The 13,125-nt window shown below is 31.3% G+C and overlaps 1 protein-coding gene across 1 annotated transcript; it reads right to left on the minus strand.

Annotated features, from left to right (window-relative positions):
- Positions 1-6,383: 6,383 nt before the first annotated feature.
- Positions 6,384-9,925, minus strand: LOC123197478 (calmodulin-interacting protein 111-like). Its single transcript, XM_044611800.1, has 5 exons — positions 9,832-9,925; positions 9,163-9,400; positions 7,170-7,374; positions 6,468-6,675; positions 6,384-6,394 (listed from the first exon to the last, which is right to left on the minus strand). The coding sequence occupies exons 1-5, from the start codon at positions 9,923-9,925 to the stop codon at positions 6,384-6,386; spliced, it is 756 nt and encodes a 251-aa protein (XP_044467735.1).
- Between the last annotated feature and the right edge of the window lie 3,200 nt (positions 9,926-13,125).

Below are 13,125 nucleotides of genomic sequence, written 5' to 3' on the forward strand. Positions count from 1 at the left end.
TTCAAATGTCATTGGATGTCTTATGTATGTTATGGTGTGTACATATCCAGATATTTGTATGTTATGATGCGTACATGCCTAGATATTTGTTTTTGTTGTTGCGCTAATTAGTCAAATCCTAGAAAAGAGTACTAAAAGGCTATCAAAAGGATATTTATATATCTAAAAGACATTGTGAATTATTGTTTATGTTATTAAGGATCAAATTTGTGTTTGATTGAGAAATCAATTTCTGAATATGTTTTCCTACTCCTAAAGGACCCATATCTTAAAACAATAAGAAATACACATGTATAGTCTTATCCAAATTGAAGACCCAATATATAGTCTATTTAGTGATTATGTAAGAAATTATTTAGTTAAGAAGATTCTTCGTGAATTTGAATAAACTGGATAACATTGTTGGAGTAATAATTGTTCATTGTTATAATTAAAATAAGATAGCTTTCACAAAAATCCCAAATTTTATAGCATAACCAAATATATTAAATCTAGACACAATTTTGTATGAGACATAATTTCCAAGAATGAAGTAAACATACAATATATTTCTATGCATCAAATGGTCACTGATCATTTGACTAATCTTGTTCCAAGAAATATATATTTTGCACATTTTAAATGTATTGGACTACGTAGATTGTAATTGATAAGTTATTGAACTTATATATTGTACTAGTGACACAACGTTAAAAAACCATGAATTCAAGTTCATTTTGTTTTAAATTGACATCCCAAAATTCTTGGGTTTTTACTATATACACATCATTTTTATTGGAAAACTCAACAAGTTATAATGTTACACAAGTTAGAGATTAACTCACTCATATGAGCAATTATCTATGACATTGAGAGAGCAAGTAAAAATGAGACATAATTTTTGAGAAAATTGGCGTTGAGAGAGTGTGTCAATGGGACACAAATTTCTCAAGAAAAAAATTACTAAAGTTGATATAAGTTCTTAAAAAAATATGGTGAGGTCATAAATAGATAAATTTAATAATGATCGGTTTGATTTTCTCACATCTAAATAACTTGTAAATATCATATGTGAGTTTTTAATAAATATAAATACTTACAAATATGAAGATGATTAAAAACTCAAGTTAGACACTAGATATAGTGACTGAATTAAGATCTATACAGTGTTAATGTAATAACTTTTATGGATAATACACACTGTAACATATGATCATACCATCTGTGATAAGTAAGACGACCAATTGACATAGTGAAAAGATGAATCTTTGCTCTCTCACTATGTGAGAGTTTATGAGGTTTACCTTATGTTGGTACCCTTAGACTCTTTGTTACTATTTAATATTTACTCTTAATATTGCTATCTTAGCTTAACACCTATTCCACACATAATTTGGTCTATGAAATATGATTAGAAAAACAGATAAGTTTAAATTGAGAATTTTGAATAGAAGAGAAATATATATATATATATATATATATATATATATATATATATATTACGTATGTCCATTGACTGGCTGATTTTGCCGCTCATAAAAAAAGAGATAAGCACAAACTCCTTCCTCCATCTCAAGATGAATGCAAAAAAAATACAGAAGAAGAAAACATTTTAAGGTTTTTCAATCAAAGTGTAGTACTTGGACAAATGACATCGTGGAAATGACTAACGTCAAACCCTTTCGTCAATATAGACTATTCATCAAACACAAAATCGTATCCAAGTATGTGAATTTTTATAGTTTACAATTTTACAGAATTTGACATATTTCATCAAAATTGTCCAACAAATACAACTTTTTATTTATTAATTACCAAAAAAAAAATACAACTTTTTATTGAAAAAGAAAAAAATTGTAAGAGAGATAAAAATAGAGAGTAAAGAAAAAATAAATTATTTATGGGTAAAGAGTAATTTACTTGTAAAATAAAAATATTAATTTTATTATAATATTTAAATAAAATATAAATAATATTTGATTAAGTTAAAAATTTAAAATTTTTAAATTTAAAAGATGAAAATAGAAAAATAATCATTTCACCTGTTAAAAATATGAAATTAAATATTAACAAGATAAAGCAGAAAAGAAACTGTTAATTGAAAAATTGGTGATGGTTAAGCCTTGCTCTGTTCCAAACATTTAAGATGATTATTAGTGTTAATTTTAGAGTAGCTATTGGAATAAATTAATACGTCATCGTATTAGAAAAATGCATGACGCTACCCTAATTATTAATTAAGTCTGGGATTTGGGGGCCTCTCTCATGCTTATTAGCAAGATTTTTCAGATTTTGTTTGTGTTATCAAATTCCAAGGATTTCCCGATAAGTGTGAGAACACGCTCTGCTCAAGTTCTTGTAAACCACGTGATGATTGTCTCGTTTTTTGATTTTTTGTATTGTACTTTTGTCATACGTGGGATTAGGTTCACCTGTACGTTCGTTCTGATTTCGCTACATTGGTTGCCGGCGCGTGGGAGGGAGCGTGATGCAAAGTTTGGTGACATTATAGAATTCCTTTTGAGGGAATCAAGTGATATTGTGTTTGGCTGTGATGATAAATTTCCCGTTTTGGGCCCCAAAAACAGCATTACTTTATAAGACTTGCAATTTTTTTTTCCTTCTTGAAAAAGACTTCTTTTTTATTATTTGTAAATTGAAAAAAAAAATATATTTCTGCGGAAATAGCTTTGATTTTTAAGTTGTTAGTTTTAGAAAATGGCAATCAGCACACCTGAAATGTTGAAAATATTCAACTCAATTTTATTCAAGAAATTTTAAAATTCAATTTAAAATACAACAGCCTTATTAATACTATTAATTTATTATTAATATATTAAATAATAATAATAATAATAATATTATTATTAATTATTTCAAAACATATAATAAAAGTATACAAACATGTTTTTGAGTACATAAATAGATATATATATGATATATCATCATATAATTAGATATTACTTACAGAATTTTGAATTAATAATAAAATAATACGTAATCACATAAAAACATATTATATATGTACCCATTTATGTATTAAAAAATTTATAGAAATAACATTGCTAAAAAAACATAAGATTTATAATTTGATGGAGAGCAATATTATGCGTATTCATTTTGAGTGTACATTTATATATTTTATCATATAATTAAATATTATTTTATTTTTAATTTAAAATCATCCAATTATATGATAACACATATCTAATATATACTTATTTATGTATTTAAAATAGGTAAATATAATTTTATTATTTGATGAAACTTTTATTTGCTAGTAATTTGAGATGTGTCAAATTTCTCACCTTGGGAATCTTATGTCCTTGAGAGATTGTCGCACTGTATCATTGTGTTGTCATTGTTTGTGAATTGTCACACTCCAATATCAAATTGCCGACCCATTTTGTTACACCACATATTTGGGTTGCTATACTGTACCAACAACTATAATAAATCTGGTTCAACCAAGTAAAAATTGTTCATTTTTGCACAAAAATCCTTCCATTAAGACATTTATATTTCATTAAGAGGACCCAAGACCATATGCAATTTGGTTGCTGCCCACTATTTGGAATAAACTGTTATATGTTATGGCTAATTAAGTTGATATTATTTATCACTTTACTTTTAAGGTTTTGTGCAAAGTGTCACTGAAAAATAATATATGTACTTTGTGAAGAGACTCGAAAGTTATAATAAACTAGAACTAGCACTTTAATTCATTAATAATGAAAGATGTGATATATTTGTTTATTAATTTTATAATCTTTCATGTGATAAAACACAAAGACTCTTAAGGTAATTATTGTGACAATAAGTCTAGGGTTTTGACTTTGATGGGTTAAAAGATAAGAAAAGTTAAGATAAGATGTATATATATAAATAGGGTTTGTGTGGTTAAATGAATTGACAAGTGGGCAAATGAAAATTGCAATTAAAAAGTGAAGAATCTTATCAAAGTTAAAACAAGAACACGAAACCCCAAAAAAGAAATAAAAATAATCTACTATTAGGTTGCTTGTTTGGTTTAAATAAATGATTTAGGCAGGAGATTCTATTGGAATAAAAGAAAAGAGGTAGCTATTTTGAGCCAATGGATTTGCCCAATTATTGCTCTCACAAAGAGCATGTTTTTGTTGTTGTGCACTCATTTATGCTATAATATCCTCCCCACTTGAATAGACTTGGTAAATCATGCTTATGGTTTTGAGTAATATTTTGTATATATATATTTTATATATAATTTATGTACATAATTAATATATTATTATGTAATTAAGTGTTTTTTTTTTAAATTTAAAATTATTTAATTATATGATCATACATCATCTGTGTTATCAAATTATATACTAAAAATGTATATATATAATTTTATTGTATTATTTAAACACCCAACTTCATCAACATTAATAAGATATTGGGATATTCTATGTTAAATTAATCAACTACCTCAATATAAAATTACTATTTGAGATTGAGCCATATTAGAATAATTGACATTACATTTGTTGGCATACATGTAATATCAAATGAACCTGTAATGTAGAATGTCAAATTGATAAAAATGATATTTCAATATACGTTAGTTAGACAAGATAACTAGTTGTTTTGAAAGCCAATCCCTGAGATAGCAGCCGAAATTTTTTAATATTTCTCCTCTCCAGCCCTTTTAACAAACCCTAATTACCCTTTTAAAGATAATGACTAACCATCAAATGTCTTATACGAAAATTGGACAGAGAGGAAAAAAGGAAAAAAATCTAAAGAGAGAGTCAAAATGGCAATGATTCAATGGTCTTGTCAGATGCCCAGACGAATCAAATTGATAAGAAACTAAATTGGAAAACTACATTATTGGTACAGACACAGTAAACACTTTGAAGAAGATCCACTCCTTTATCGAGCAATCCAGAGTGACAGACACAGCTAGCCACCCACCCCACCCCACTCTACCCCATCTTTCACTTATCAATAATAATCCAACCACACCTTTGTCAAGTGAATCTTGTCATAACATGAATGATGGCAATTATTCCTCAGCAATATCCCAGACCAAATATTCAGGAAATGACTGACTGTACAGGACCAAGACAAAGTTCCTAGAATGGATGATAACCCACAAAGCCTTGCCCCACATCTCATTTATTATGCTCATCCTCCAATCACAAGGTAATCCATTTCGCAAAGTTCCAATGGGGACCCTCAACCAACCCATCATGTAAAAGTGTTTTGATCATGTTCAAATCAAATCCTCTCAATCTCTTTTCTTGGCTGTAGAACATCTGCAACAGAGCTTTAAATATACAGGCGAAAAATCTTCACCCAAGTATGTTTACGCGACTACTTTTGTTTTGTGTTGTGAATTTCTTGGATTGTTTAAAATTACAGCTCCTCGACAAAGACATCCGTGGATTATGCTTCAAGCCGGCATTGTGCTGTTCTCTGGGAAATATGATGGATGAATGCAGCTGGTTGTGTGAAAATAACAGGCAATAAACTTGAAGGCGACTGAAGCCTAACCACTTGATTCAGACTTTTTTTGAGCCAATAAACACGCAGCAAATGCAAACAAAATGTTTATTTTAGTAATCTTTTAATTCAGTTTTCACTGGCAAACAAAAATAAAGCCCAACAATAATATGCCCATTAGTAACTTGGTACATGAAGTTAAACAAAGAATATAGCTAGATTACTAATATTATCATGGACAGACTTTATGTTCCTTTAAAGGATGAACTTGAATCAGATAGACTTGTCAAAGATATGTTTTTTCCAGATTATCAAATACAATGTCCGATGCCAGAAGTTTCCATGAGAGAAATTCTGGTCCTGTTCCATCCTTTATCTAGCACTTAGAGAGCAGAAAAATTAGAGAAGAATGGATTCTATGTTATCCCATATGAGCACCCAACAAATTACCAGGCAAAAGTAGTCCATCTGGTGGACATACACTAGGTGTAAACAAGACAAATCATTTGGGGCCAGCCCCAAGGTTTCAGTGGTTGGACACCAAGTCAGACTAATTGCCACAAGCAAAATGAACCAAACGAGCCACCCTATCCTTTACCAAATGATTCTTCAGACATCATCAATTAGTGAACCTACCTTAATGTATCGAGGTAAGTAAGTTCAAGATATATCCCAGTTATATATAAGAAAATTTTCAAATTACATGTATATTAGCTATGAACACTATTATTCATATGCAAAGTATTACTATGCTAGATGCCAGTCATTTAAAAAAATTTCTGAAACTTTTGTATTCTGGATTAATGAGTGTACGTGGAGCCTAAACATTTTGAAAATTATACATGAACAGATGGACATGTTGTAACATTCTGAGGAATCTGAAAATACAAATGGATGTATAGCTAACAGTATGGGTGACACAGTGTGACTAATCAAGCAAAATCTAAAGCAGAAAGTTGAAGTATCACGAAAAAAGTTCTCAACATGAAAATAAATGAAGTCAATTCTTATGTTACCCAATTCAATTTCTCTGTCAAGCCTTCCAGGTCGCCTAACGGCAGGCTCAATACTATTAGGCCTGTTGGTAGCGGCAATTACAACTAATCCATCAGTTCTACTAATCTCATCTATCAAATTCAACAATGTGGCAACCATCCTTTGAGAGAGCTCTTCACCTTCATCTTTTCGTGCAGGTGCAATGGCATCCAACTCGTCAATGAACACCTGAAAAATAAGGACATTTAAGTAGTAAGTCTCTCTGAAATACAACCTTGAGGATGCAAATAATACACAGTCAACTTTACAAGTTGAACTTTTAGATTCATAAGAGCTGAGAAAAGTTAAACATAATGCATGAGTATTCAGCAGTGATATTGACTGCATCTAGCTATCAGAGAATAGAAATGAAGTCAATTCAAGAAAAAAACTTGCCAAGTTGGAATATAAAACAAAAGGCCAACTGATTCAAAACTGCTAAACAATGTATGCACTTCACAAACACGAAAAGGGACACTTGAGAAGAAAATGGCCGGGATTCATGCTCAGTATCACTAATGTGAATTTTAGGAGTAAGGCAAAAAGTTTGGCTCTTGTAAATCTGCAATATGTTCGAGACATGCATTCCACTCTTCAAACTACAGGGTTGATAATGATCATTTAACCAATCGAAATGAGAAAAGGAAATAGAACTTGAGGGTCTTCAAGAGGAGAGAGCTAACCATGGCAGGAGCAGCTTTGCTAGCTGATTCAAAAACTCCATGCATTGCTATCTCACTTTCACCATAATTTTGACTTGCTTTCTCAGGTCCATTTATGGTGAAAAGGTTGACACCAGCATCATGGGCACAAAGTTGAGCCAAGGAAGTTTTCCCAGTGCCAGGTGGACCATGAAGAAGCACTCCTCTTGTTGGTCGTAAACCAAGACTAAAATAGCAACATCATATGTCAATATTTAATTTTCAACATATGAAAACACAAGAATGTTTAACATATGGATGCTTATAATTTTGCTAGATTATAAATTGAAGGTATAACAAAATATTCAATAGTTGAAGCTTTAAAAGGGTACTTTTAAAGCTTAACTGAAGAAGATCATGAATTAAAAAAAAAAAAAAGAAACTGTAATGTTAGAATGCTAACATGTAAATATCAAGCCTGAATTGGAAAAGTCACATGGATACGTAGACCTAGGCATTCCTAATCTTACTCAGCCTAACAAGCTTACATCTACATGTTATATTCAAAAATGATCTCGTAAGGGTCCAGAGTAAACCTTATCATTATATCTTTTACTCAGTAAGATCTCAAATTCAAGAAACTAATAAAACTATTTGAATCTGACGTCCGAAAAAAAAAAAAAAAAGGCTCAGCATAAATTATAATCAGAAGGAAACTTAGAAATTAGCAAATTAATTCCTAAACCTTTCCTGAAGATACATGTTTATGTCCACTGTCTAAATTTTAAATCGACACTCCAACATGGAATAGTAATATATAGTATGTGCCAACAAAGGAGAGAAAAACCCACTACTTAAGAAAATGAAAAGGCAAAATTTGGTTAAAAAACTTACCCTGACAAAGTATCCTCCACAGACGAAGAAAAAACATAAAGGATATTGATAAAAAGTCACCTTTTGAGCCCGCCTATTCAATTCTACCGTGATGTTTTAAACCACAAAGTTAGTTAAATACCTAAACTACCTTTGCCTATCTTTACACAACATGTGAACAGTATCTCTAGGCGACGTCGTTCAGGCGATTATTTCTTCATTGCTCGCCGATTTAGATGAATGTAAACCCCACAGAGAAGCTCGTGTCCATTATCATTCACTTCAGTCAAATTATTCAAATATTGAATTATTATTATTTTGTTTTTCCCTTCCGCGGATTTCAAAAAAGTTCACATAGTTGGTTTTCAGAAAAGTTTTCATCTTGCTTTTCCCACGGTTGGTTTCAGAAGAGAGAAGGAATATGTCAGCTCACTTACTCTGTTTATTCATTGTAAACAGTAATCAATGTACAAATTCAAATTCGGTCAAAAACAAGGGTATTTTAGAAAATATAGATATTTTATTGCATAATTATTTTGTGTTTAAAAAATGTGATAAAATTGTTTAGACGGTTGAAATATGTATCAAAATTTTTAATATCACAAAAAATAATATCCTTCAAAATTGCACATTCTTTAGATAAAGTAGCTAATGTTGAAATATTACATCCTTCCGTTGCTCTCAAGCGTTCACGGTCAATTTGCAAATGTGGCAAAGCTCCTTTCATGAAGATTCAGATACTGAGTTCAGTTTTGAATGCAGAAATATTTTTCTCTCACGGTTTACAACAAAGCCATCACTTACACGGTCGTCTAATTCAGAAGCTTGAGGGGAGAGAAACTGACTTCTATAGCTGGTCAAATCTTTACTAGTAGTATCTGCTGGAAGCATATTAACACCGGTCACAAGGAGCATGCAATGCTCAATGGATATTGGGATGACCACAAGATTTCCAAAGAGTAAGCCATAAGAGTACAACCATGAAGCATCACAGGTCTACAGAAGCATTTTAGCACTTTCCTCCTTTAATGCCTCTAAAATATCAAATGAATCTAGAGATGTATTATTCATATTAAGTGAATTAGACACTGAATATTCACATATTGGTGAAGCTAACTGATTAACAGTTGGAGAACTAAGATTTGTTATGACAGTGTCTTACTTAGAGGATGACAAGATCCCATTTCCAAGTTTTTTTTTTTTTCGGTAAGTTCCCATTTCCAAGTTGATCATGACTTTTCCCGTAGAAGCATGTGTTGCACATAACATATCTGATATGTAACCAGAAAATGTTACTGGACGGGCAATATTTGCTGCGACTACTAGCCTCCCTCCTATGAACTTTTGTTGAAGACTTTTGGAAAGCCTTCCCCCACTGGATGGTTTACCACAATTTTCACCTTAAAAATACAGCAACAATAGTAAGTCACTTTTCACACTTTCTTTCCAACAATTTACTCAACTCCCAAACAACAGCAAAAATTGCAAATCAAATGGAGAAAGCAGTAGAGAAAAGATAAATGATCAACAAGCAATGGAGATGTTAATAAAGTCTATTGCATTAATCTACCTCAATTCATAAAATTGATACAAAAACCATGCACATAGAGCTGTGTTTAGTGGTTGTGTTTCAGTAGAAAATTAACAAGGAAAATGGTCACTGGAACAGTAAAGAAAAAACTAAAAACTGGCTACTGGAGGCTAGTGCTCCCCAAATACAAATCTTACAATAATTTTTTTCTTCTCAATAGTTGTTGCCCACACTCTTTATTCCCTCTTTTATATACAATTTCCATAACTCACTCACTCATTCCCTACACTAGTAACTTGCCAGGTTCCAATGGAGCTGCTGCATTTGGCCTACTTCTCTGTCCCTTTTCTCCAGCTGGAATTCTCCTACCCCTTGCATTTTTCCCCCTGTGCATCAAGGCTAGATTCGAGCCGAGCCAACTCGAGTTAGAGCTCGAGCTCAGCTCAGTCAAGCCCGAAACGAGCTGGCATTAGCCGAGTTCAAGAGCTCGAGCTACTCGTCAGATTTTTTAATTAAAATTTTTGATACAAAACGACGTCGTTTTGACCAATATATATTAAAAACGATGTCGTTTTGATAACGAAAAATGAACCGAGCTGAGCCAAATTCGAGCCCGAAATGAGTCGGCCTTAGCCGAACTCACTCAAACTCGAGCCGATTATATATGAACCGAGCCGAACTTGAGCTCAAGCGAGCTCGAGCTCAGCTCTACTCAAATCCAACCCTACTGTGCACATAAACCTTTGTTATTAGGTTTCCATTATTACCCCCCAAGCAATCTCACTTTGTCCTCAAGATAAAATTTAGGAAATTGCTTTGCAATCTCAATGTAATCCTCCCAAGAATTTTCACAATCAAGTTAAAGCTCCCATTTGAGTAAGACCTCTAAGCGGCCAGAAGGAGAATGTTTATGTATGGATTGCTACATAATGTATGTTATTTGGATATTAGAAATCTTTTAACATTTTTGTTGGTTGTATGGATATATGAAAGGTATTTTAGTTATTGTATATAAAAGTATTGAATTCCACATTAATTATTAAGTGTTATCATGTTATGTTAGCTATGCTTAGTAGTATTTCTCTTCGGAGGGCAATACCTTATAAGGGTTGTTGCATGTTGGTTATGACTTTGTGGTTGTTGACATGGAACATGGTCACAATAGTATCTATCGGGCTTTCTTCTACCTCCACACACTTGTTACTACCCACATTCTCATTGTCCTTTGTTTACCAAAGAAGTCACCTACCTAGGAAAAGAAAGCTTTTAATCAATGCCCCGATGGTCTCATGTTCCTTATGATTGATGATCCTAATTCTGCCAAAAATGCTACATTGTATTGCAAGTACCCTCCTACTAATGTACATGGAGCTACTCACCTCATTATGAGAGCTTCCAAATATGCAATTGATGAATAGTGTCAAGTATGAAAAAGAGTTTGTGATAATTTGTCATGTTGAATTAAAGGAAAGTGTGAAGAGAACTGACAAATTTTTGGTGTTGATAAGGGTGGATTATGTCATTATAGTATCATTGGATTTGAGTGTGACTATTAGGTTCTTACAGGAGTTAGGAAACAAGAGAGTCAAATAGATAATAAGATTGGTTGACCATGACACGTGATTCCCGTGACGATCTTTAAAAGACAATGATATCTTATGGTGTAAGGCATAATCTTGCAAAAAGTAGTGCCTAGTGGTGCAACTGTAATGTAAGAGGAGTGGCGATGGAGGTTTGACGCAAAAGTAGGGGGAGAGGATGATGGTGCAAAGAGATGAAAGTGACTGATATTGAAGATGTGTTGACACAGTGTCAATAGTTGAAACCATTGGAAAAGCATGAAGATGGCAAGTTGATGAGAATGGTTAGAAGGTTAACTGAGTAAGGCAAAAATCTAAGACTATTTATGGTTGAGAAAAAAAAAATTGTATAGAGGATTGAAAAATTTTTTATAAGTTTTTGAATACCAAATTATTACATAATTTAGGGTATTTTTGTATTTTTACCAACTCTATAAATAAATTAACAAATTTATTAACAAATTTATTAACAATTTATAACACTAATAAAAATGGACTTTTCATAACTTAAAAATATCCGTTCAACAAAGTTTTGAGAGAGCAATTAGATGAAAATCGGAAAATTAAGATAAATTGACATATCCTAGCTGAACAAGTGAAATTAAATTAAATTTTGAACTAAATATTCAAAATTGAGTTTACATGAATTTATTGTTATAAACAGTCCTATGATAGAACATAGAAAGAGATAGACTATAAAGTTACTGATAATAATCCATCATAAAAGCTAGCTAATAAGCCATGTAAATTCCTAATATTTTAAACACCAAATTGGAACTTAATCAAGAGAATTGATAAAGCATCTTTTCTGATAAGATGCTTTGATGCATCTAATGTATCCTTTATCCTATTCAGTTTTAAATAGTTGAAATAATATATATTTTTAATATAAAATTTAGTTATACAGATAATATATTATTATATAATTAAATAATTTTAAATTAAAAATAGGTCACTGGATTTATTCCCATCAAAACTTTGCTATTTTCCAAATTTTCATCTATTAACTGTAAAAAAAATTAAATATTTACTCATGAGTGGTTAATTTTAATACTTTTTATTAATTTATGATTAAAATAACTATTTTACCCTTATCTAATGAAATGACCAAAATACCCTTCAATTAAAATGACTATTTTACCATTTTCTAATAAAATGACCAAAACACCTTCCAATTTAAATTATCAAATTAGTTATTAATTAAGTAATTCAAAGAAAACTACCAATTTACACTTTTCAATTTAAATTACCAAATTACCCTTTACCATATAATGACCAAATTAATGCCCCACAAATAATTTTTTCATTCATTAATGTGAATTTTTCAGAATGTTTTCGGCCCTAAAAAATGTCCTGAAATGTTGGATAGCATTAAAAGCTGGTTTGGATTGCGTATTTATGTATCGTGTTAGTTTGCATAAAAGGTGCATAATTTGCGGTTTCAGACTGGACGTAGAAATGCATGGAATTTTATGGTGATGCAACAGGAATGGCAATTTTGCAATTACAGAATCAATAAAACTATGTGTACCCACTTTGGATACACAAATATATACACATTTATATGTGTCATCATGTGATTGAATTATTTTGAATTAAGAATAAAACAATAACCAATCATATGATGACACATATGAGCGTGTATACATTTATATACCCAAAGTGGATACACATAGTTTTGCTATTTCAGAATTGACCTGGAAAGGAAGGGAAATTTTGATTCTAAAATGCAAAGTACATAATGCAACAGTATTGGCAATTTTGATGCCGGTACTTCAAAATGCAATGCAACATCAACCTGGAAATACATGGAATTTTACATTAATGCAACATGCAACTCCAATAGGAAACACAACTCCAATGCAAATAATCTAGAATTTTGATTCCAGTACTTGAAAATGCAACATGAAATCCAGAATTCTAATACACAGCATAAACAATCCATACATGAAATGCATGCAAATTCATACATGTATATTTAGTACAAACTCCAACAGATTTATGCTAAGTACAG

This window comes from Mangifera indica, chromosome 15 (assembly GCF_011075055.1).
Source record: "Mangifera indica cultivar Alphonso chromosome 15, CATAS_Mindica_2.1, whole genome shotgun sequence".
In the NCBI taxonomy this organism is placed as follows: Eukaryota; Viridiplantae; Streptophyta; class Magnoliopsida; order Sapindales; family Anacardiaceae; genus Mangifera; species Mangifera indica.

What these genes read in the sequence shown, in the direction of transcription:
- LOC123197478 (XM_044611800.1), bottom strand. Translation starts at nt 9,925, where the DNA reads ATGCACAGGGGGAAAAATGCAAGGGGTAGGAGAATTCCAGCTGGAGAA. An exon ending in GGGATCTTGTCATCCTCTAA is followed by an intron (nt 7,375 to 9,162) that starts GTAAGACACTGT and finishes TTGCTATTTTAG; the next exon opens with TCTTGGTTTACGACCAACAA. An exon ending in GCAAAGCTGCTCCTGCCATG is followed by an intron (nt 6,676 to 7,169) that starts GTTAGCTCTCTC and finishes CTTATTTTTCAG; the next exon opens with GTGTTCATTGACGAGTTGGA.